Source organism: Cucumis melo, chromosome 9 (assembly GCF_025177605.1).
Source record: "Cucumis melo cultivar AY chromosome 9, USDA_Cmelo_AY_1.0, whole genome shotgun sequence".
Classification (NCBI taxonomy): Eukaryota; Viridiplantae; Streptophyta; class Magnoliopsida; order Cucurbitales; family Cucurbitaceae; genus Cucumis; species Cucumis melo.
The window spans coordinates 24,899,708-24,923,911 of NC_066865.1; the positions used below are offsets into that span (position 1 = coordinate 24,899,708).

Below are 24,204 nucleotides of genomic sequence, written 5' to 3' on the forward strand. Positions count from 1 at the left end.
TTATGAAGAGCCACAAAAGTTTCTCACAAAGTCCGCGTAAAAAAGCCGGCGCCAAGTAGAGGTTTTTGCAAATCCAAAATATTTGTTTGTTATTTTTGAGGATAAGGCTTTTCTCTCTTGGTTCTTCCTCGCCCTCTCCTTTTCCTCCTTTGCTATTTTTTTCACTCTGTATCTATTTTCTCTTCTCAACTTCCCCTACCCATTTTGGATTTCGGGAGTTTCAACCGTAATGGTCAATCTTCAAGCTTCTTTGTTTTGTAATCCTTCACTTTCTTCTTTGCCGCCTCTGCTTTCTTCTTCATCTTCAACCAAAATCTTTCATTTTTCTTTTTCCCTTCCTCCTCGTTCTATTTCTTACAACCCCTTTTGGCTTTCTGGGTTTCGATTTAATCATTGTTCTAAATCTTCAATCCATTGTACATTGCACCCTGACTATGGGAATTTCAATCCAGAATCGATTTCTTCTCCCGGTGGCAACATGGGTTCTGGTCCACAAGATTTCAATCTTGGTGGGTTTGGCGATCAAGGTGCGGATTTTGATGGGAGTAGGGTGGAGGGTAGTGATAGTTCGGAGATATTGATGAACATTGAGGCTGGGGTTATGGCTACTGATGAAATTCCTGAGCCAGTCTTGGATACTCCCGGAAATGTGGAATTTGAGAGTGGAATTCAGTCTGAGAAAGAGGGTAAGTGGAGAAAGTTGCCGTTTGTGGTATTCTTGATGGGATTCTGGGCAGCAACGAGAAGGAGATTTCAGAAGGTGATTGAAATTCTAATGGATTGGTATAGTTGGTGGCCCTTTTGGCGGCAGGAGAAGCGTTTGGAGCGTTTAACTGCCGAGGCTGATGCAAATCCGAAGGATGCGGCGAAGCAGAGTGCTTTATTAGCCGAGTTGAATAAGCAGAGGTAAGTTCTGAAACCTTTCTTTTTTCTTGATTGCAAACTGGTTCTTCCGAGACAAGACGATTTAATGGAAATTGTTTTGAAGTTTGTATTTTGAACTGTTAAGAATCAAGATAATCAAGATAACCATGTAGTTTTCCTCTTGCTTCTGCTTGAGCTGGTGAATAATTGATTGGTAAATCAGGCTCTTCATTCGCTGAGGTTAAAAGAATTAATTGTTGCAATGGTTTCTTCAAGTAGTGTTTGATTTGAAAAATCATGTGGCCACCCACTTCGGATTATAAATTATCTATTAATTTCTTTGCCAGTCGAATGTAGTAGGATTTGATGCTTGTCCTGTGATATAATTCAAAGGTGTGCACAAGCTGGCCAGACACTCACAAATTTCATTTTGTAGCAAAACAGCAGTGCTTGATTCCACTTCATTAACTAGACAATATTTTTCAGTCTTGTCGAAAGCTAAATCTGTGTAAAAGTTGTAGCTCTTATCTAGTTCTTACAAATGACCTAGTTCTGGAAGAAAGACTGTCCTCTCTAAAGTTTTGGTTTTGTGAATGGTGATTTCATTTCAATTGAATTTTTTGGACTGTCTATTGTTTTGATTGTAGCAATTGCGATGGAGTTTTTTTGGTTTTGAATCACCCCCCCCCCCCCCCCCCCCCCCCCCCGCTTGTCATTTGCTGAGATTGAATAGCTAATTCGGAAAATGTCTTCTTCAAGTAGTGTTATCGTTTGTGATTATGATTTCATATGTCATTAACTAGACGATACCTACTGCTTCACATTCTCTGTAATGTGTGGATTTGTTTTCCAGTCCCGAGTCTGTCATTAGGCGTTTTGAGCAAAGGGAGCATGCTGTAGACAGTAGAGGAGTAGTGGAGTATCTTCGAGCACTTGTTGCCACCAATGCTATTGCTGAATATCTTCCTGATTCTGAAAGTGGAAAGCCATCAACTCTTCCTTCATTGGTACTTAAGTTTGATCAATTACTCTTCCTTTCACAAAATTCAAATTTTGTATGAACACACTCGGATTAATTGCTGTTTGGTCTGTTCTTGACTCTTGTTTATAATTTTGATTATTGTTGTGGTTGTTCTAATTGCAAAAAATGCACAGCTACAAGAGTTGAAGCAGCGTGCTTCAGGAAATGTTGATGAGTCCTTTGTGAACCCTGGCATTTCTGAGAAACAGCCATTGCATGTAGTAATGGTAAGTATCTTATAATTTATCGCGATAAGGTGTTTCTTGGACTTCCCCACAACATTAATATTAATTTTGTTTCTTATGTGAATGGTTATTTTCCCTCCTAATTTTTAATTCACAAGGTGAATATCTTTTGAAGGTTGACCCTAAAGTACCCAACAAGTCTCGTTTCATGCAAGAACTTATCTCAACTATACTTTTCACTGTTGCTGTTGGATTAGTATGGTATTAGCCTTTACTTCATGATCTCTACCATTGTTCTTCCCTCTCCTCCTACAGAATGCTGTGTGGTTCTGTGTTTTTTTTTAGTTAACTGTATTAAATGAGAGTCCTCTTGCAGGTTTATGGGTGCTACTGCACTTCAAAAATACATAGGGAGTTTGGGGGGCATAGGAACCTCAGGTGTTGGATCAAGTTCTTCATATGCTCCAAAGGAGTTAAATAAAGAAGTTATTCCAGAAAAGGTAGATACGGAGTATTCCATGTGGATTCTTTGTGCGAGTGTATGTGAAATAAGTATTGTAGATGTGAAAAGCTAGGGGTTGTTTGGAATATGTTTCCAATATAGTTCTTTTCTTTTTAGGTTACAAATAATGTAAAGATTTTTTTACCTCCTCTTTCTTATGTTTTAATAAACGATCCACTTTGTCTGAAGAAATAATGTCGCTTTCATTATCGTTGATTTTTCCTTCATCTGTAGAGGCATTGGTAGAATAAGGTTATTACCGCTCTCATTTTTATTAGCTTGGACAGAAATGTATGATCTATAAGAGTGAGTTAAGGCGAATTGGTATAGGAACAGAAGCTATCTTTTCCATTTGTAATTTTTCTTGTATAGATGGTCAAAATTTTAATAAGCTCTTATTTTGTGCCGGTAGTTAATAGGAATTTAGTTTCCTTTTGATTCAAAGCACGTTTTTCAAGGTTTTCTGCTTCATGTCCTCTTATGCACTTCTCTTCTGGCGTGGTTTGGTTCTTATTTTGCGGCAACTGTTTCCCTGTAGAATGTCAAGACATTTAAAGATGTTAAAGGTTGTGATGATGCAAAGCAAGAGCTGGAAGAAGTGGTGGAGTATTTGAAAAATCCTTCCAAGTTTACCCGGCTGGGTGGAAAGTTGCCAAAGGTTTGTTTTGTCACTGTCTTGATTTTCATTTGTAGTTGTCTGATTTCTGCTTACTTTGTTATCCCTTTTTCTTACCTGGAAGCTCCCTAGCAGGCTGCTTGTCTTGTCCCTCGCTTTTTATGACAACTTCATTTATTTCTGGGATTTATTGAAAAAATTGTAGGAACAAGTAACAACAGCATTCAACAATATTCATTCTTGGTTATTTGGTAACAACAGAAGAATTATTGAAGCTAAATTTATGCTGATGGATGACTTGTTCGGCCTAATTATTGCTAAATTCAACAATTATTGAAAACACGGTAGAAATAGCTATATCAATGTTAAGCTCATCACTACCTTGTTTGTAGAAGTAATTAGTAGTTATTGTTTAAGTAGTTCAAGTGATCATTGCACTTCTTTAGAAAGACGAGCTTTATACTTAATTATAGTAAGTTGAAAAATGAGATAATTATAATTCTTCCTCTTTTTTTTTTTATTAACGCCAATTGAGAGAATCTTCTGAGACTACCTCGTCATTTGGATTGATTTTTCATCAGCCGTTTATATTTTATTTTGTTGTTAATATATATATGTCCCTTGATAAAAAGTGGTTGGAAATGAGATAGATAAATCGAAACACCAAAATGGGAGGATGACAAACTAGTTAACTAAAAAGGGTCGTTGTAGAAATGAAAGTAATAGAAAGAGTGTTTATCTTTACACCACAAGAAAGTAATAGAAAGAACGATCAAAAGAAGAGGAAGCATTTATGAAATGTGGCCATTTTGTTCACCCCAAAGATGCCAGAAAAATGCGAAGATAATAGCCAACCATAAAGTCTTCCTCAAACCACAAAAGGGGTAGCCCACCAGCATGCAGATCATAAATCTTTTGTTTCTCTAGGTCCTATTTTGCACAATTGGTTCCCTTTCCTTTTGGTAAGCCCTTGTATTCATTCTTTCTCGATGAAAGCCATTTCACAAAAAAAAAGAAAGAAATAACAATAACAACAACAATAATATATTATTGGAGGTAATCTCTCTATTTTCATCCCTTCATCTTTTTTTTGTTTCTTTTTTATTCTTTCAACAATCTTCATTTATTCATTTTCATATGGTACCTGCCTAAAAGATTTATTTACAGGGAATTCTTTTAACAGGAGCCCCAGGAACTGGAAAAACTTTACTTGCTAAGGTAAAAACTTCACTCAGTTTCCCTATACGTTATGTTCTTCAATATAATTGCAATCATCTATGCTACGGTTTTTTTTCATGGCTTTGTTGGCATTCATATTGTTGATCTTCTGGTAGACACTATGTTTATTACTATGGCTAACAGCTGACTGGTAATTTGCACGTTTGCCCCCATAATAAAGAGCACAGTAGTCGTAGATGCGCTTTAGAAGGTGTCGAAATGATGCTTGTTCTTTTTGGTTGGAGAAAATATTTCTTGTTTGTAAATTTTGTACGACGGATGCAAAAGTATCGAACCACCTACCTGCATAACATAAATGCTCATTTCAAAACCCAAAAGGTAGATGATTCCTATAACATGCCAAGCGAAGATATTTGTTGTTATGATCTTACATGGTTGTTTCCTTCATAGGGGGTGTTTGTTATCTTCCGAAAACAATAAATCCCATTTTCTTATAAGAGAAATTCCAAGTCTTGATATCAAACTGAAACCCAATGTGAAGTGAGCAAATGGTCCATGGTTTCCCTACTCTTGAATCGGTTGAAGCAAGCGTGAGAAGTAGAGGGTTTTTTTCTGCTTTATGGCTTGAGTTTTCAGGTTTTTATGATATAAGGATCCCTTTCCAACCCTCCAAATACTCTACTATTCCAATCCTCTTAAGGTTCTATATAACAACCCACACCCCAACAAGCCACAAGAAACAACCCTACTCAGATTCTTCAGTAACCACCATTTGTTTTCATGGTTTAAATCATTCTTTACTTAAACCAGATTCTAGGTTCTACATTACGTGGAGTGTAGGTATTAAGAATATGACTGCAAATCTATTGATGTATGGATCTTTACTTGCCATGTGTAATTTTGAATCGGAACCTAATGATATGTTTATATTGTTTTCTTATTTCTTTGGTAGTTTCATAATATCATATTGTCAAATTCCATCTAAATTTTTTTTGTGATAGACATGATTTATTTAATCGTTCAATCTGAAATGTCTAATTATTTTTCTATGATGACTTGATATAATTGTTGTCGTCAAGGCTATTGCTGGTGAAGCTGGAGTACCGTTTTTCTATAAAGCTGGATCTGAGTTTGAAGAAATGTAAGCCTCCTTTTTTTGCATATTGGTGATCTTGGATTAGGATTATGTCTCTTTTTCCTCTCCAGAGATTTGAATGTTATGTGAACGTTATCATGCAATTATAATCTACTTAAGTAAATAAAGAAAATCAATGAGTATTGCCTTATGTCGGACTTGGACGATAATTCATCTCTATGGATGTCAATATGATAGGAAAAGGATAATAATTATTTACCATATTTGCTTCAACATATATATCGAATTTTGTATAAAGGGCTTTGGTGTTGATGTTGTTTCATTTTCACATGTCTTTAGTGTAGAGCGGGGACTACCAACTTTAGGATTTTGGGACTTTTTGAGTTTCTTTTTTTTTTGGTGAAAAAATAAAGGATACGAAACTTCTCATCAAGGAATTGATAAGGGACTAGTGCTCTGAGATACAAGAGGATACTACAAAAACATAGCATAAACAACTAACACAAGGAACTGAAAAGAAAAGGCGTAAGACTTGAGTAATAAAATAAAGCATAACATAATGAGAACTTTAAAAACAAGGGAGTTTCCAAGTATTACTTCAACACTACTGATGCTGAGTCGCATTGTGATTTTAATTGGCAGGTTTGTCGGTGTTGGTGCTCGGCGTGTAAGGTCATTATTTCAAGCAGCCAAGAAAAAGGTTTGCTCACTTTTAGTCTGCATTTGCATAACTTTAGTCGGGGCATGAAAATGTTTGTGAAAATTAATAAATAAATAAATTACCCTATAGACAAATTTAGAGCGTGAAGGCATCCAAGTTCTGTTATAGTATTTATTTTGTCCCAATCCTTCACAGGCTCCTTGCATCATATTTATCGACGAAATAGATGCAGTCGGGTCCACTAGAAAACAGTGGGAAGGCCACACAAAGAAAACATTGCATCAACTGCTTGTTGAAATGGATGGCTTTGAGCAGAATGAGGTACATCACAATTATTGGTGCGCACATAGATTTCTTATCCATTGAGGAGTAGAATTTAATTTCATTTTTTTGCAGGGTATCATATTGATGGCTGCTACAAACTTGCCTGACATTCTTGATCCAGCCTTGACAAGGCCCGGTAGATTTGACAGGCATGTAAGTTCCTTTGAAGCTGTGTAAGTTTTTCTTCTTCTTTTCTTAGGAAAGATGGAAAGAAAAGATGCAATATAACCAATAAGAGCTTAGCTCAACTGACATCAATGTATGTCGAAGATGTTGAATCACCTCGTTCATCAATGGATGGATCTTAAGCCAATATTTACATTTTATCCATTATAACCGTTTTTTCTTCTGTCCTATGGTTAGTCTCCTTGACTACTTAAAAACTAACCAACATTCATTTGTAGATTGTTGTCCCAAATCCCGATGTACGGGGTCGCCAAGAGATTCTAGAGCTCTACTTACAAGACAAACCATTGGATGATGATGTAGATGTTAAAGCAATCGCTCGAGGCACACCAGGATTTAATGGGGCAGGTAAGTCTTAGACTTAGATAGAGATACCTTTACCATCACTACTTAATCTTTATGATTTTAGATCTTTATCAACCAACACTTTGTTTTCTTGTCAGATCTTGCAAATTTGGTTAACATTGCAGCCATTAAAGCTGCTGTTGATGGTGCCGAGAAGTTAAACTCTTCGCAGTTGGAGTTCGCAAAAGATAGAATAGTTATGGGTACAGAGAGGAAAACAATGTTTTTATCAGAAGAGTCAAAGAAGGTACTAATTTATGAAGAGGTTATTTTGTTATCAATGCTTTTAGCTATTTCGATTATTGTGTGGATGCTTGCTGATCTCTCTCTCTCTCTGTAGCTCACCGCATATCACGAGAGTGGTCACGCAATTGTTGCATTTAACACTGAGGGTGCGCACCCGATTCATAAGGCGACGATCATGCCTCGTGGATCTGCTTTAGGAATGGTCACACAACTTCCTTCAAGCGACGAGACATCTATTAGCAAGAAGCAATTATTAGCACGACTTGACGTTTGCATGGGTGGAAGAGTTGCCGAGGAGATCATATTCGGGGAAGACCATATCACTACAGGAGCAAGTAGTGATCTCAACACAGCAACGGAGCTTGCCCAATATATGGTACTTCTCTACATTAGATTGCTTTTTTGGTTATTCATTTTTTGAATAAGCTTTCTCATTCTCAATTGCTGTTTTTGAAGGTATCGAGTTGTGGTATGAGTGATGCAATTGGACCAGTTCATATCAAAGAACGTCCGAGTTCAGAACTGCAGTCCCGAATTGATGCAGAAGTATGTTATTGACACCTTCAGCCCTTCAAACGATCTGCCCTAGCTAATTTTTTCCAAACCTTAAAAGTTTGTAATTTGTTATGCAGGTGGTTAAACTCCTAAGAGATGCATATGATCGCGTGAAAGCCCTCTTGAAAAAGGTTAGTTTCACGTTTGATTCCGCCTCCACCCTATTTCCTGTTTCTAAGAAATCAAAACAAGTTCGAGGGAACTCAATCAGAAGAGTACAACGATCTCCACACCATTCATTTCAAGTTCGACTCTAACGTTTGACGTTTTTTGTTTCAGCACGAGAAGGCTTTACATGCACTGTCGAATGCTCTTTTAGAATATGAAACACTCAGTGCAGAAGAAATAAAGAGGATTCTACTTCCTTATAGAGAAGGACAGTTGCCAGACCAACAAGATGAAGTAGAACAACAAGAAGGGGATCTTGTGTTGGCTTGAAGTTCTATGACACTCCATTGCCATCAATGTAAAGTACCTGAAAACAACCGTGAAAGGAAAAGGTGATATTATTTCATATTGATTCTGATACATAATGGTGGGTTATAGACAGTAAATGTAGGAAGCTAGAATCTTCTTCAGGCAGATTGTGTATTATTATGCCACTTTCCACAAGTGGGGTGAATTTTGGAACACAACAATCAGTCCCTTTACACTATTTTTGTTTTTTAAGGAATTATTCATAATTGTGCCCTTGGAAGAACGCATTATTTATGTTCAATGTTACTGTTAGTGTATAAAAAACTATTCTTAATATTGATGACTATCAAATCTCCAATTAAACAGTAGGTTCGTTATTGAAAAGACCTGAATGTAGATAGATGGATTATTAAGACTGTTGAACTTTACCTTATTTTCTCTCACTATTTGGGGATTTTCAAGCTGAGCTTCACTCGTTATTTTCTAAGAGAAAAAACTGGCTCATCTCTTGAATCAAGAAGAAAATTGAAATGAATATTTAATCGTGAACTCATGCTTCCCCTTGATGCTTCAAATATTCTAAATCTCTCTCTTAGAGGGAGGAGGGGTAAATTATATGAACGCACGATGAAAAGGCAAATTCTCTGTTAAAAGTTCATTTATGTATGAATACTATGCTGGTTGATGGGGCTTCTTTCTCAAAATTCCATGGACTCTAGATCTTTTTTAGGGCGTTGGGACCTTAATACAAGACGGCCTTGGCATATCATTAATGATCCCGACAGCAAGTAACTCATTCAACAGGTATCATTCTCATAAAAAGAAATCTAAAGACATTTTTCTTTTCATTAATTCATGCGTGCTGTGCATCTGATGATGACGTATTCCTAGATTCATCCTCTAGAATAACTGTTGAGGACAGTCTGAGAGAGAGAGAGAGAGAGAGAGAGAGGACACACTCACAGTTTGCAGGCAATGCAGCTGAGTGTCAAAACATTTCCCTTCTCAGTTGTAATGTGAAAATGGGCTGCAGTGACAAAGTGGTAGATTCAGCCCCCCAGAAACCTGACATCCGTTGTCATGGTGAAGGTAAAGGCTCCAGTGATGTCACAGAATCCATAGTGCTTCACCTGCATGAATAGGTTCAGGTCAACTGAAATTTAATTTGGTTAGAGAGAGAGAGAGAGGTCATCTGATGCACCTTGGACCTACACAAGTATCTACTAAGACACGAAAAGTCCAATCCATCAGCCTGATATTTTGCATGAATCAAAACCGCAGCACATTTGTCCATTCTCACCAGATAAATAATTCCATCATAGTTTGCATAATTTCTAATTTATTTCCGTTGCCACTTCTAACAATTAAAACCTCAAATATTTTCATTGCCATCAACATTTAACATTTATATGTATGCATGAGTTTCTGACACTGATGTTCACCCTAATGGAATATCAGTGTGTACAATACAAGTAACATAGAAATGCAAGAAGCTGACATTATGAAGATAGGGACATTGGCAGATAAATGGGCAATAAGAAGAGACAGTAATGCATGTATGTCAGCTCAGATGGAACTTTTTGATGTCAATCAGATACCCTGTGATGAAGACGGCAGAGAAACCTCTAACACAACGCCACCAAGAAAGAGCATTACATTTACCCAAGTAATCATAGCATCTTATCAGACATTGATTAACTGTAGTTTGTAAAACTGAAACAGAGAGGACGCCAATATACAGAAACCATTCATTGTTATCACAGATATATACATCAATAAGCATACACCACCATGGACAAAACCCTGTAAATTAGATGAAGGAATTTGGACTTCCCTCTCTCTTTCTCTCTCTCTCTCTCTAAATAACTAAATTCTTAAAGAGTTTCTCAAATCTTACAAGACCTTTGTGCTTCCAGTTACTAGATATGACTTGCTGCACTTAAATAAAAAGGAAGACAATATCAACCCATAAAAGATGATGCTAATTTGTGTATAATATACCCTCCTGCCAGTCCATCTCCAAAGCCTCCAAAGATATGAGAGCCTTGGAGGCTTCATTCATGGCATGCTCTTGCATACATCACACATTACCAATCCCAATTTTTAGATCCTATCAAGGGGCTCAGTGCGATCTTGCACTGCAAGCCGCTCTGAAACATCAGCAAGTGACTTGAGATTGCATTTAATCAAGGCTTCCACAAAGTAGCAAGTCTCATCCTTCGTGTTTCCTTCAGGCACATCCACCACAAATGATTCAATTACCAAAGTTCCTGGTCTTCCATCAATGATTTCTGGATGCAGGGAGATGATTGAAGAGTAATTCTGAAAGAAAGTTGCCGATAATTTAGATTTATTGCAGATTTAGGCATTCAAAAATTGAGAGCGGAATGAAGCATCTAACTGGGTATCCCCAAACGAGAAACAAGAAAGTGAGAACCATACATCTATAATATCTATTACAGTCCCATTAAAATATTGTCGTAGAAACAAAACAGAATTTCCAGTTTAATTCGTTATTCTCAAAGTTAGTGTCATGATAAAGATTTGATTCATGCTAAATCCTTTAGTCAGACAGTCACATGATACTAACAATAAGATGTTCATTTTTCTCTGTTCCAAAGCACATGCCGCAAAAGTAAATAGTTGAAATTACATGGATGATAAAAATTCAAGTCAACTTGAGTTGTTTATCTGTGGGCACAAAAGACTCCAAAAGCTCATTTTGAAACAAAATCATAGCAAAAATTCTATAAAATGATCATAACTATCCGGAGTTTAAATATTTTCAAAAAGAAATGTTCTCAGTGGTTCCTTTTCTTGAGCGAGTATGAAACTTTGGATCAACTTAGGTTTCAAACTTTCAAGGATGAATATCAGCATAAAAAGCTTGGAAAGTTATGAATACTACAATACGTTCTCATGCCTACTTTCTTTGAGAACGCACAGAACAGTTATTTTCACCTTACAAGAGAAAAAAAATTGCATACGTTTCAGCCAATATCAGGAAGGGGCATGAAGTTCTCAAACAAAATAGTACAGATAAAATACCCCGTACCTTTAGTCTGTGATCTCCACCAACAATCCTCATGCTAAGGATGTGGTTATCATCATCAAGGAGTTCCAATCTCTCTGTACTCGTAGTGGCAGGAAGCCCTGATTTCACATCAACTTCTCTGAGAGTCCCGATTTCAAGGTTTCCCTTCAAAACACATCTGCTAACAAAAGGTTTGTATCTTTGTGGTTGATCAAACCTCCTAACCAGAGACCATACCTGGAGATGAAATATTCCAATTCAGCACAGAATGAAGGAAATAATTCAATAACCCAAATTATAACAATATACCACTATCCCCATAATTCTTATTACGAACTTGCACCTTTGTTGTTCAAATAGGATCAAAAGACCTTCTATAATGGTTCACTTTCCAATAACTCCGAAAACTTCCATATGATTTCAGACATAGAACAAATGAAAACATAAAGCAACCACAGTTCACTAGTTCCTAGTGATGCAATGAATACACACTTTTTACTTGAAGTTGACTAATACTATACCTTCCACTTTCTTGTGGAAAAACTACCTGCAGAAACCAAACTCCAACATTCATGAAAAGAACCTCTTGTTAGCAGCTGACTCATTTAGAATTGCTATTATACTCTGCTTCCGAGTTCTCCAAATGCTGTTTCTTAAATCATCCCCAGAAGACAATGTCACCTTTGACCAAAAAAGGTAAGGAAGCAACCGTGTTGATGATTAAATTTATAATGCATGGACATTCAGATTTCCATATAAATATAAGAGGATGTAAAAACCAATAGAACACAATTAAGCCAATAAACTAAAATATAAATTATCATAATACATACAGTACCTACTGACGCCAAACGGATCGGTTAGATCCTCCAAATATGGAAATCTCTTAGACAATTAGTGTTGAGAAGTAAACCAAGATTTAAAAACGATAAATAACGCACAAAAAAAAAACCAAAAGAAATGAAGAAATGCATCTTTAGCAACAGAAATTTAAAATGAAAAGAGAGAGTGAAGAAGATTTACAAGAGGAACAGGAGCTTTAATGCGTTTAACTAGCCGAGAGGTGCACTGATTCTCAGCAGGCTCGTTCCTGTGGTACCTCCGAATAAGCTCCCATTCCGCGTTACTGAATCCTCCTACATTCCCATTCCCATTCCCAGTACTGTTTCCATTCATTTTCGCTTCTGATTCTCGTTCTCCACACAACAAAATCAAACTCCACCGCTAAATCAAACCAGTTTTCTCCTTCCTCCCTCCTCGTTAGTTAAACAAAACAAAAGGAAACCGAAAAATTCAACTCTCTGACTCTCTCTGTATAACCAAAAAAACAAAAAAAAAACGAAACAGAGGTCAAATCATCACATCAATCTATACAATCCAAGTCCTCGCTCAATCGCCGGCAACCGGAAGATCCAATCGCCGGCTTAAAAACTCAATAAACACAAAATCTCCGTCGGAAACACATCCGAGATTTTGTTTCTCTGGAAAAACGACCACCGGAGACTCACCACCGATCAAACTTCGTCTCAAAGCTTTTTCTTCCTTCGTCTCTTCCTTCGTCTCCTCTCCCTTTACCGCTTCATATAAAATTTCCCTCTTAATTAATTAATTAATTTAATTAACTATCCCTTTTTTCCCCCTTAATGTATTAATATATTAATGATCTCTTGTTAATGACAACAAATTTTCCCATCCCGACACTACCCCTACTCTTCTCGTATAATTACGTCTTATACCCAACGCCTTTTTAATTTTTATTACCGACTTTTCTCGTCGTTATCTTTAACCGTTGGGTAAAAATAGAACGTTGAATTTTATTTTTAACTGAAAAATGAAAAAAAAAAAAAAAAGAGAGAGAGAAATTAAATTACGTTTTCTTGTCGGCGGTTATTTGTCTTTCAAACCGTTGCCCAAACGTCGCCGTTTGCTACCGTTAACGGTAGTTGATATTTTTGTTTGAGTTGAGATATTTATTGGTCCCTTTTGATTAAGAAATTAATAAACACTTTTTTTATTTCTTTCTTAATAAAAATTTTCCTAATCTTTGTAAAATTGATTTGTTTGGTCAACTTTTGTCCCTTTTAGGAATGTTTACTATTTTTTTTCATAAAACAAAACAATAAGTTCCCAAAGGGTAATGTTCTTATTCATAATTCATATATCTTAGTCAAGCTTTTGAAAGATATTTATTAATTTTGGATTCTTTTAGTGTATATACACACACAATTTATAGTTTTTTAAATGAGAAACTATAAAAAAAATTGAATATTTGATAAAATATTTACGCTTTATAGAAGAATCAAATATAATAAATTTTGTCTTTTAGTAGTTTTGTTTTACGATGATAAATAGTTGCCACTTTTTTTTTATTTTTGAAAAAGACCGTTTTTAAATTATGATTAGCATTTTTAAGTAGGAAAAATAAATAGACTGTTATTAATAAAATAGTTATGTTTTAAGAACAGAAAAAAAAAAGTTATTATGGCCCTTTCGTTTTTTGTTTTTAAAATTTCTTACCTAAATGGTTGTATCAAACTGTCAATATGACAAGATACTACTAGCTTTCAAACGGTTGCATTGAACATCGTTATACGATGGATTGTTTGTGCATGGCTTGACTGACTGACACTAACGTCGATATAGAACTAATCAACATGAAAATAATTCTACCAGTTTAAAAAAATATGTGGTTATGGATCAAAATAGTGTAAAGATTTCAAATATCCTACTTGGAAAAAAATGTAGACATGTGATGTTAGTCTTTATTCCTAATTTGTCAAGTTGGTTGAATTATGAGCTTTGAACACTTTAATTGCCTTCCTTTAATAGCTAAAGTCACACTCATACATGGAAGGGGTTTTCAATTTCTTACCTAGATGGGAAAATGAATTTTAAGTTTCATTCATATATAAATTTAGGATTTCACTTTTATAATAAGAAAAAAGACGAGTAATCATTCATTTAAGTCGATCAATACAACGAATCAAATTTAATTAAATCTAAATGAATTGATAGATCAACAATATATTAATATTATTGTGATAGTTGATTGAAAAATGTGAAGAAGATAGCCCAATAATTCCCAATTTTGAGATAGATCCCACAATGGTTATTGCAAACATTGACATTTGAAATCAACCACATACGAATTCAAAGACACTGTAGAAGAGAAAATCGTATTCCTTAATTAAGTTATCAAAGGTTTGGTCCATTATGATGAATAGTCGAACAACAAACTCCAACTTGAATGTGAAAACTAATGTTTAGTGATTTTGGACTGAACAGTAGAATCAAAGTAAAATAGAGACTAATGTTCTGAGAGTGAGTATTAGCTTGCGTAAAGCCCAAATTAATATATCAGTTTTGGCAAAGTTGATGTCGAGACTAATGAAATAGCTAATGCACCACGTGCCACGCATGGCTCGCACAAATATGATCCAATATCACAATTATTCCGTACTACAAAAATTATTTATTAGGCCAAGAATCTTATGAAAACCTGAGTGTAATCTACACAATTATTTTTATAAAATAAACATCTTTATCAACCTTTAATATACACATTCGTCATGTGGATGCCAACACTTTAACCTTTTTCCTCTGCTCACTTCATTTCCTATTAAAACCAATAACTTTGTATCTTTAGTTCTTGATTTGTATTGCATTGATCACACATATAAGGAATAGAATTGAGACAACAAAAAAGAACTAGCCAATCAAAGACTTTGAATCAATATAATAATTTAGACTTTATATGTTAAGATATGATTTTTCGAACTTTATGAAAGCAACAATTTAGTTCATCAACTAAAGGTTTTTAGACCTAAATAAAATGTAAAATTAAAAGTACTTGGAAAATATTCCACCAATAAAATTTCCAAGATTGTATACTATCAAATGTTTGAATTAGTCAATAATGTACCTTTTAAATATACATTAGCAAAAATTGACGTAGTCGATGACTAAGATCTATTGAACTCTATTTTAAAAATTTAAATACTTATTTGAAAATTTTATTTAAATGGAGAGATTCACACCACATATAAAATATTAATTAACATTTCTGCAGTATATCAAACATTTAATTAACATTTCTGCAGTATATCAAACATATCAATGTCAATCTTTAATCATACCCATGAATATCCAAGTAAATATATACACACTAACATCGACAAATTCCCACAAGCAAGATGCCCTTTCAAACCTTGAAGTAGGTCCCAGCTTAGTAAGTGCAACAACCAATGAAAATGGAAGTTGCCAAAAATATCAAAGTGACTTTGGATAAATGAATAAGAAATTCAAAGGCAGGGCTGAAAAGAAAAAAAAAACCAAAACCTACTTTGGATGGTCATACGAAAGTTACCAAGAAATTGAAGTAATGGTTCCTCAGACAGAAAGTGAGACTGAATATATCCTCACTCTTCTTCTACAACCAAAAGCATCACTCTCCAGCTAAAGATGGAGCATTTTTCACTAATAAAAGAAACAAAAAGCCAAACCCTCTCATTATTGTACTTGAAATTCCTCATGTCAGACACCTGTCAATCTCTAATTTCCAGAAGGGATAGTGCAGCAACTCCCACTGTGACAAGTATAAAGAAAAAAAAAAGTAATATGCAAAAGAAAGAGAAGCATTATAATTATACACATGCAAGAATGCAAAAAACAATGATCCAAGTGCAATTTATTTAGAAACAACATTCCCAAAGATACAAGTGTAAATGATTTAGCTTTGTTCTTTTCTAATCAAAGATTCAGAAAAGGGAAAAAAATCTCACAATATTAAACAGCTGATTTAAATGGTATTTGTGGAACTAAAATGAAGAAGTAAAGCAGCGTAAATGAATAATTGCATATTTGGAGCAATTATTTAGGAGTAAGAAAGAGCTCCCACAGAACCACCATGTATAACAAATGCATAAAGATCTAAACTGAATAACGTATTAAATTAATAGCACAGATGGAAACGAACCACTATTGAATAAAGCAAATAAAATGCTATTGACACAGTGGCCAATACATGGATATACAACCCAAAGAAAGAGAGTGCTGATTCGCTCAAAAGAAATCCTAACACTAAATTTAAATTTGCTATTTGTCTCTGAAATCTAATAGAAAATGTCAAGCAAAAAAAAATCTTCAATGCATCCTATGATTCCCAAGCCTCTACTTAATTGGACAATCACTAAAACGCACAAAGATTAAGTATCAATTCTCCAATTCGCAGCACCAATCAGTTATAAACTAGTGAGATCAGTACTAATTTTTATAGACTATGCAAATCTTCATCCGTGAGATTATTGGTGTAAAGTGCCCAACAAAGATTAATTACGTGTCATAACAACAAAGAAAGATTTTGATATTTAACTAATATAAAAAAATAGGCAGTACAGCACATGCAGTCACAACCATTAAGATATTTTGCCATGGAGCCATTATGAAATTCCTCCACTGCTATTTGCTGAAGATAGTTTATTATAAAGGTTGGCTGTTGGCTAACCTTTACGATGTTCGCTCTTCCCCTCCGTACGTTCACCAAGAAGCCAATTTAACTGATGCATACCTGCAAAACTCAAATTTTCCAACTACGTCTGGATGTACACATACTGGAAACATATGTGTAAATTTTATGTATCACATGTATGAATGGTGTATATTCATGGTTGTATCATTGCACATAGTATGTGCAATGACGCATCAACAAATTTGCATATAAAATGACTTTTATGGTATGTGCAATGAATCATTAAATATTGCCATATGATTGCCGATCTTTTCCGGTAGCAATACCAGTAGCTATGATCCTGAAGAGATAACAGTACATATAGCTACGTCAATATGAAAGTTTGTTGAGCTTTTTTTTGGGTAACTTTACAATGTATCCAATACATATATATAATAGTTCCGAACCTAATTCTTGTTTGATGATTTTACTTGTACCTAACCACCTATTTTCTGGTACGTTCAAGCGAGGAAAAAGGGAAAAGGAAATTAACCAACAAAGACTGAAATATACTGATGGAGCTCTCATTCTGCAGTTTGTCTAAAAGATACTTCAATAAGGAAGAGAGAAAAACATATTTTAAAGGATCCTTACAAAAGGAATATGAACCAAAAGTATAAACGTGGGCCTTAAATGAAGCATTTAAGAACTGGGTCTAGTCAATTAAGTGCTTAGAAGCCACATATGACTATACCCTCAAAAATTTCAGGTAAGTAGAGAAAAGCTGGATCTCATTTTTGTCCCAAGTATGGCGGTCATCATCGATGAATTCCTCGATAAGACTAAAGAGATTCCACTGTCCCAAGTACAAAGCCACAAAACCAATAAACAATTGGAGCAACCATGGATCCAGTCCAAACAAAAGCAAGAAATTCTCTACAATTTTGGTCAGACAGAATTCAAAAAATGCACCTATTGTATACCTCCAGCAATCTCCCCATTTAGTTGATTCACTTTTGTTGGCATCATCTGCCATATCAGCTCCCTTAGCTACTCTGGAAGGCAACATCACCAGACATCTTAGTTTGTTCATCTTCCTGGGTTATCTACCTTCTAGCTTCCAAAGTGTCTTCCACCTCATAAACTACATTTTCCTCGTTAATACGAGATATTGCTTCTTCAGTTTTTACCTGAGTCTCCTTTGTCGTTGCCTGATTTGATTCTGCATCAATCTGGAGGAGCTCCAAAGGTGTTGCTGCTGGATCCAATTCCCGACAACCCTTTGGAGCATTTTGAGCTTCTTCTCCCGTAAGTAAGTAATTGGGGACCTGATGGGAGAAGCGAAACATCTCCTCTTTAGGGATCTTCCTCACTTCTTTTGGGTCCATGTTTGTACGGAACACTGTCCTGAAACCAATAACCTTGACAAGAGGAGCAACAGACACACCTTGTTCTTCATTAAAATCATCAAGCACTTCTACCATATCGTACTTGTGTACCATTTCTTCTGAAGTATCTTTATTCCAATCTACAGACCAGTTTCTATAAAGAGCCCAAACTTCGCCCTTCTGAGGAAATATCCGAATCACACCTCGTAAACCTTTTACCCAGCATACCTTATGCGAGAAAGAGTTCAATGATCTTGTGACTTCATGTCTTCCAATTCTGAAATCCCCACAGGTTTTTGTGAACCCTGAACCTATCCAGTCCATCGGGCCAATCTCAGTGTTGCTTCTTGAATTGAGCCAACTGATACGCATTCTGAATGGTTTTAGGGAAATCACCTTGTGAATTCGAGCATAGAAACGAGGCATTCCATCATCATCATCATAACATGCCCAGACTTGATCATCCCCAAATGAACTTTCGGCTCGGTCCAAGTCAAAATTATGAAAATCAGGATCTGGAACATTAATTGTGATAGGATCATTCGCACTGCCTGTATTTTTACCGGCTAAAGAGTCTGACTCAGGCTTCCTCCCATGCCATCCTTTACCATTTGCAGAAGATTTACCATTAATTTTTATATCAGGAGTTCCATCATTCAATACACTCTTTTGCTTCTTTGACTGTTTATTTAAAGTTGCCTTTTCAGCCATTGACCTCCATTCTTTAAGTTTCCTACGTATCTCAGCTCGAGCCTTGTCCATTAGCATGTTTCGAATTTCAAAGATTGACAACTCTCTCTGGCTATTGTTATTGTTAAATGCACCATAAAAACTATGAAACTTTTGAGTATCAGAATAACTCTTCCTTGTTTCAGGTAAACCATCACCAGCCGATCCATCACCTCTGGCCATTTGATTTGCCACATGGACCCCATAGTTGTTAATTCCATCAGTTCTTTTCTTCTTTGAAGAGGTCAAATGACTCCTCTCCACTTCAAGCGAAGGCTGTGTTTCATCACGATCTCTCTTCACTTTCTCACTTGCTTGTTGAACCAAATTTGCAGCTTGAGCGGAAGCTGATGAAAAGTTGCTACCAGTACCGGTTGGCCTGGAGGAAGGACTCCAATGGAAGTTTGTATTATCAACTGAATTAACACCCACAGAATGCCCAGTATCAGGATTTTTAGCGTTTCTTCCAGTACCGTAGGTATTGCCACTAACAGAATGCTGTCTAGAATTTTGATGCTGCTGCTGCTGAGAAGACCAACTAGGTGACTTGAATACATTTGGGGGTGGAGCCTTCTCTACAGCTAAAAAAGCTTCATGACAATTAGGACAAAGGAGAGTGTGATTTAGATAGACTCTAAGGTACTCGTAATGTGTCTTGCATCGATTACAAAGAGTCCAAAAGGTCTCTGGCTTTCTAAGAGAAGGCTGAAATGGAGTAGTAGGCCCTACCTGGACCTTAGTTTGAACGTTCCTTGCATTTGGAGCAGCATTCTTAAAATTTTGAAAGCCATTTGCACTTGGTGGCGCTGAAGTACTATGAGAGTGAGTAGGAGTTTTCTGTCGACCTCCTTTCAGGTCCCTCTTCTGATTATAAGCCAATCGCTTTGCCTTATCAGATAACAAACTCCAAGCCTCTGAAACCAATTTAAATGCACCCTCCGCACCAAGTGACTTGTTTTTATCAGGATGAAGAACAAGAGCCAGCTTTCTATATTGTTTCCTAATTGTCTCATCATCAGCCAAGTGGTTCACACCGAGTATCCCATACCAATCTGTTTCTCCATTTATCTTATTCTCTGCAGAGATATACACTTCGAGAGTCGTCATCATTTGAGAGAGACCATCAAGCCCAGGGTACAAATTTTGAGCCTTCAAAACAAACTTCTTTGCAGCAGAATAATTTCTCTCTGTAAATTTTCTCTCAGCAATTTCTTTTGCTCTGGCTGCCTCATCTTTGTTGCACTCCATAATTCCCCAAGAATTTGACTCTTAAGAACCACACGAAACTAAAAAACTTCAATTCAATCAATAATATCAGGTTCTACAGCTCAAGAAACTTTTGCTCTCGATAGGAAGTTGTATAGAAGTTAAGATACCTGATACAAAATCAAATTAAAAGTTATAAGTACACCTGCCTGCAAGAGTAAGCAGTACAATGGATCTTTTTTGGAGGGTTAGGTTGAGAAGGGGGAATTGCTAAAGAAACTTAGATAGATCAATTACAATTGTTCGCTAGTGTATATATCAACATTAATCATGATTTTTTTTTTTTTTGATAAAAATAGCTCTCTGAATGAAATAATACATGGACATACAAAAGCCAAGTCCACAAAAAGGAGGAGTCCCTCTGCAAGAAAGGACTCTAAGCATACAAAATCATGTTCATAGGATAACTACAAAAAAGTCTTCAGAATCAAAGTCCAATGAAAAACATGAAGACAAGCAAAAGACTATAAACCTCCACTCCCCTTTTCAAACTCCCTAAACACCCTACCGTTCCTCTCGTTCCATAACACCCACAAATAGGAAAGACACTAGCATGCGTAAGAAAGTGGCCTTTCTCCCCAAACATTAATCATGACACACGTACTGAATAAAATACAAATTAGATTTCATGCAAATTCCAATTCATCTTTGTATTCATCATTTAGTGACTTAATTTCTTTCCTCCAGGCTATAAACCAACCAATCTAGTATAACATAATTTAACTATTAAGGGATAGGGTAGAGTGTAAAAGTTCTATAATAGAAGCTGTTCTAATTTAACTATTCGTGCATGCAAGCTAGCCTAGACACACGTGAATATCAAAATAATGATAATTATTAATATTATTATCGCTATTCAAATATTAAAGAAAATCTTCTACTTTAAACCCCTTATCAACATTGACTATTTCTCCCCCAACAGTAAATTTCTCAATAAATGAAAATAAATCCTGATATTAATTAGTAGTATGCAGTATATCTTTAGGCACGTCTATAATTTTTACTATATGTCACTTAAAATTTTAAAGGAAATGAAATTACATCCATGTATTCAACGAAGTCCAAAGGAGGTCGCTCCTGATTTTCTCATAAGAAAAAAATTAAAACCAATTAATTGTAAAATTTTATAATTTATAAACACAGCTCTTTCCTTATTATCAACCAACTCTTGGCCCTTATAACCGTACTGCCTCCTAGTAGAAAGTAGAAACTAGATATTAGAACCTGAAAACAAATTGCAGTCAGAAATACAAGCAATACTTCACCATCCTCCCTCTTACTTAAATCCTCATAAACAAGCCCAAACTGAGAAACAAGAAACTGATGCAACGTTTTCACCATCCTCCAAATCAGCATCTCCCACGCCCAACTCAGTAAGAAATCCAACCACAAGACTCACATCAATAAGATGATCTGCATGTGCATCACTACCATCCAAATGGCTCCATCAAGATAAGTTTGCATTTTGAATCCTTCGATTCTTTATCATCAATTTCGAATCTTAATTTTTTGTTTTTTAAGATCACATAACTAATAGTCTAATAATATTTCCTTTGCAGTTTCACTACAAAATGAGTGCTCAATCCCAAAAGGGCACGCACCATATCCTCCATGAGTGTTGCAATACCAAATAAAAAGATAATAGTGAACAACCAAGAGCCCAAGGCCATCTAACACTCTAATTAAATTTCAACCAGAGTAGAAAATTAATGCTTCCAACAAGCCAACAATCAAATGCTAGTTTTCTCCACCTACCATCTAAAACCAGAACATAAATTAGTGTAAAACTAATTCTTGAACACAATCTAAGAGAATTCTAGAAGAACTTTTTTATTTCCCCTAGTACTAATGCCTCTTACAACATAGGACCTCAACCAGCCTTTGAGAGTTTTAAAAAGAATAGCTAAAAACAACTAAGTAACTAAAAAACTTAAAAAGTAACCTGCTGCAAAAACAGAGTTACTAAAAAACAGAGGAAAAAAACAAATTATTACTACTTTGTTTAACACCTGAGAGAAAACTGAACTAAAAGAAAACTTAATTCTCAGCTTATTACAACATAAAAGATTAGAAAATCTCAATAATATACTCACATGATCTCCAAAGCAAATATTCTTACTACATCCACACACAATTTTACTAGATTACCAAGTTCAAGGACTTGTTTTTGTCGTGTTGTTGGTTTAATTTTAACTTGGATACCGTTTCTAATTGTCCCTTGTAATATTGTAATATAGTTATTAATTTTTTGGTAGTTCTTTTAAACACCACCAGATTTCAAAGCACAGTCCGAAACTGCGACACTATTTAGCTCAAGTATGGCACTTGAGACCACCATTAGAGATCCTCAAGCAGTCAAATAACATAGATCAGGGTTCCTAAAATCACATTATCAATATATTATCCAATTTATTTTCCTATTACGCACAACAAAAGGCCATAATATATTGTTCAATTCACTTTTCTCAAATTCGGGGATAGGAATTTTGAACTTCCGATCTTGCAGGAAGAAAAAGATGCCTTAACTGGTGAATTATGCTCTTGTTGGTGAAAAAAGGGACAACAAATTTGGTAATTTATCATACTCATTTTATCCTGAAGACAGATAATACGCTCTTATTAACCTCGAGCTATTTCTTTGTAGAGCTAATAAATAGACTCTGCAGCATTTTTTTTATTAGTGTCCCTTTAGTCTGAAATGCTTGAGTAGATTATTTTACGTAGTTTTAGTAAGAAGATTTTTTCCATCCACAGCTGAAAACTTAAATAAGCAAATGATTTGCAGGCCAAGAGTGTTAAAACCAAAGAATAGATCCATGGGATATGTGGTCAAAGCGGAACAAGGGGATCTTCAAAGACACAGTACAAACTGGGAAGAGACTTGAACGAACTGTAGCTCATTTTTTCGTGCACAGCTGAAAACTTAAATGAGCAAAAGATTGGCAGGCAGAGTGTTAAAACCCAAAACTAGATCCATAGGATATGTGGTCAAAGAGGAACGAGGGGATCTTCAAAGACACTGTAGAAACTAGGAAGAGACTTGTAGCATGGCCGAACTCCTCGTACCTTCCATTTCAGGCAACCTATCCAACTCTTCTTTAAATCACAGCTCCTTCTTAACAACATCAATTGGAGAAATTTTTTACAAGGTCTTGGGATGTTTGGACCATTTCCTCTATCTCACATATTCAATGTCTAAATCTTTAAATAAATTGCATCCCATAAAACATTGTATTGGCTAATCAGACTGCCTATTGCAATTTACGAACATGCAACCAATATCAGACTCTCAGCGCATGTGGATAAACGCATAAAATTATTCGTAAGATTAACTTATTTTCCGAGTCCCCTTGTTCTGAAACAACTTTGACGTTTGAACTCTTCAAACTAAAACAACCCATCGAGCCCGTCACACATTACATCAATAGTCATAAATGCTCAATTAACAATAGATTTTACAAATTTAAACCCGCATTCACCTCAAAATTCCATCGAAAAACCAGACACGAAATGATCACGATTCCGTACCGACAGCCACTAAACAGTAAGCGATACTTCTTTAAAACAAAAAAAAATAATAATAATAACAAACAAACAAACAAACAAACAATCGGAACAAGAAGCAGCTAAAGACTGATCCAACAACAAGGGGGATTAGGAAGTGAAGGTTAACGGTCAAATTTGAGTAGGAGCATTTGAATTGAAGCAAGCAATCCAGTAGTGAAGACATGAAACCCTAGAACAACCGAAAAATTGAAGTAACAAATTTATAAAGAAAACGAAGGTTCATCCAAATCTAGAAATTTGAATATGGTAGAAGAAAATATTACCTAATACGAAGGAAAAAAAAAAAGAATAGAAGAGCTCCGAATTTGAAGTGATTTTGAATCTGAGAAGACCATCACCATGTACAGTGACCCATTTGTCAAAACCCCCTGAGAGCTTGAGAGATTTTCCAAATGCCCCAAAAAAAAAAAAAAAAAAAAACTGAAATTTTGGGGGAGACAAAAAATTAGCAAGTATGGGTTTGGTTAATATTTAACCTCTCTCTCTCTCTCTCTCTCTCTCTCTCTCTCTCTCTCTCTCTCTCTCTCTCTCTATATATATATATATATATATATATATATATATATATATATTAGAT

The 24,204-nt window shown here is 35.5% G+C and overlaps 3 protein-coding genes across 5 annotated transcripts; 1 reads left to right on the forward strand and 2 right to left on the reverse strand.

Moving 5' to 3' along the window:
• LOC103482953 (ATP-dependent zinc metalloprotease FTSH 11, chloroplastic/mitochondrial) lies at window positions 1-8,531 on the forward strand. The gene is made up of 17 exons (XM_008439358.3): window positions 1-906; window positions 1,718-1,871; window positions 2,020-2,112; window positions 2,246-2,331; window positions 2,447-2,570; window positions 3,111-3,230; window positions 4,356-4,406; window positions 5,447-5,508; window positions 6,106-6,163; window positions 6,320-6,445; window positions 6,521-6,601; window positions 6,853-6,982; window positions 7,078-7,226; window positions 7,320-7,601; window positions 7,682-7,771; window positions 7,858-7,911; window positions 8,060-8,531. The coding sequence occupies exons 1-17, from the start codon at window positions 230-232 to the stop codon at window positions 8,216-8,218; spliced, it is 2,496 nt and encodes an 831-aa protein (XP_008437580.1). The 5' UTR covers window positions 1-229; the 3' UTR covers window positions 8,219-8,531.
• Window positions 8,532-9,933: 1,402 nt separating this feature from the next.
• LOC103482954 (abscisic acid receptor PYL8-like) lies at window positions 9,934-12,876 on the reverse strand. 3 transcript variants are annotated; one of them, XM_008439360.3, is made up of 4 exons: window positions 12,740-12,876; window positions 12,255-12,542; window positions 11,253-11,468; window positions 9,934-10,519 (listed from the first exon to the last, which is right to left on the reverse strand). In XM_008439360.3, exons 2-4 carry the CDS (start codon window positions 12,405-12,407, stop codon window positions 10,301-10,303), a joined length of 588 nt encoding a protein of 195 aa, XP_008437582.1. In that variant the 5' UTR covers window positions 12,408-12,542; window positions 12,740-12,876; the 3' UTR covers window positions 9,934-10,300. The 3 variants fall into 3 exon arrangements, with proteins under 3 accessions (XP_008437582.1, XP_050945927.1, XP_008437581.1); XM_051089970.1 differs by lacking the exon at window positions 12,740-12,876 and adding an exon at window positions 11,753-11,912 and having other exon boundaries at window positions 12,255-12,402; XM_008439359.3 differs by having other exon boundaries at window positions 12,255-12,850.
• A 4,361-nt stretch (window positions 12,877-17,237) lies between these two features.
• On the reverse strand, window positions 17,238-24,114 carry LOC103482955 (uncharacterized). The gene is made up of 2 exons (XM_008439362.3): window positions 23,891-24,114; window positions 17,238-20,170 (listed from the first exon to the last, which is right to left on the reverse strand). The coding sequence occupies exon 2, from the start codon at window positions 20,040-20,042 to the stop codon at window positions 17,784-17,786; it is 2,259 nt and encodes a 752-aa protein (XP_008437584.2). The 5' UTR covers window positions 20,043-20,170; window positions 23,891-24,114; the 3' UTR covers window positions 17,238-17,783.
• Between the last annotated feature and the right edge of the window lie 90 nt (window positions 24,115-24,204).

Bases quoted from the DNA above. Each gene is read 5' to 3' on its own strand.
- LOC103482953 (XM_008439358.3), top strand. From the start codon at position 230: ATGGTCAATCTTCAAGCTTCTTTGTTTTGTAATCCTTCACTTTCTTCT. The intron at 907-1,717 runs GTAAGTTCTGAA...TTTGTTTTCCAG, and splicing joins GCCGAGTTGAATAAGCAGAG to TCCCGAGTCTGTCATTAGGC. The intron at 1,872-2,019 runs GTACTTAAGTTT...AAAAATGCACAG, and splicing joins CATCAACTCTTCCTTCATTG to CTACAAGAGTTGAAGCAGCG.
- LOC103482954 (XM_008439360.3), bottom strand. From the start codon at position 12,407: ATGAATGGAAACAGTACTGGGAATGGGAATGGGAATGTAGGAGGATTC. The intron at 11,469-12,254 runs GTAAATCTTCTT...TTTCATCTCCAG, and splicing joins TTAAAGCTCCTGTTCCTCTT to GTATGGTCTCTGGTTAGGAG. The intron at 10,520-11,252 runs GTACGGGGTATT...ACTTTCTTTCAG, and splicing joins GTGGAGATCACAGACTAAAG to AATTACTCTTCAATCATCTC.
- LOC103482955 (XM_008439362.3), bottom strand. From the start codon at position 20,042: ATGGAGTGCAACAAAGATGAGGCAGCCAGAGCAAAAGAAATTGCTGAG.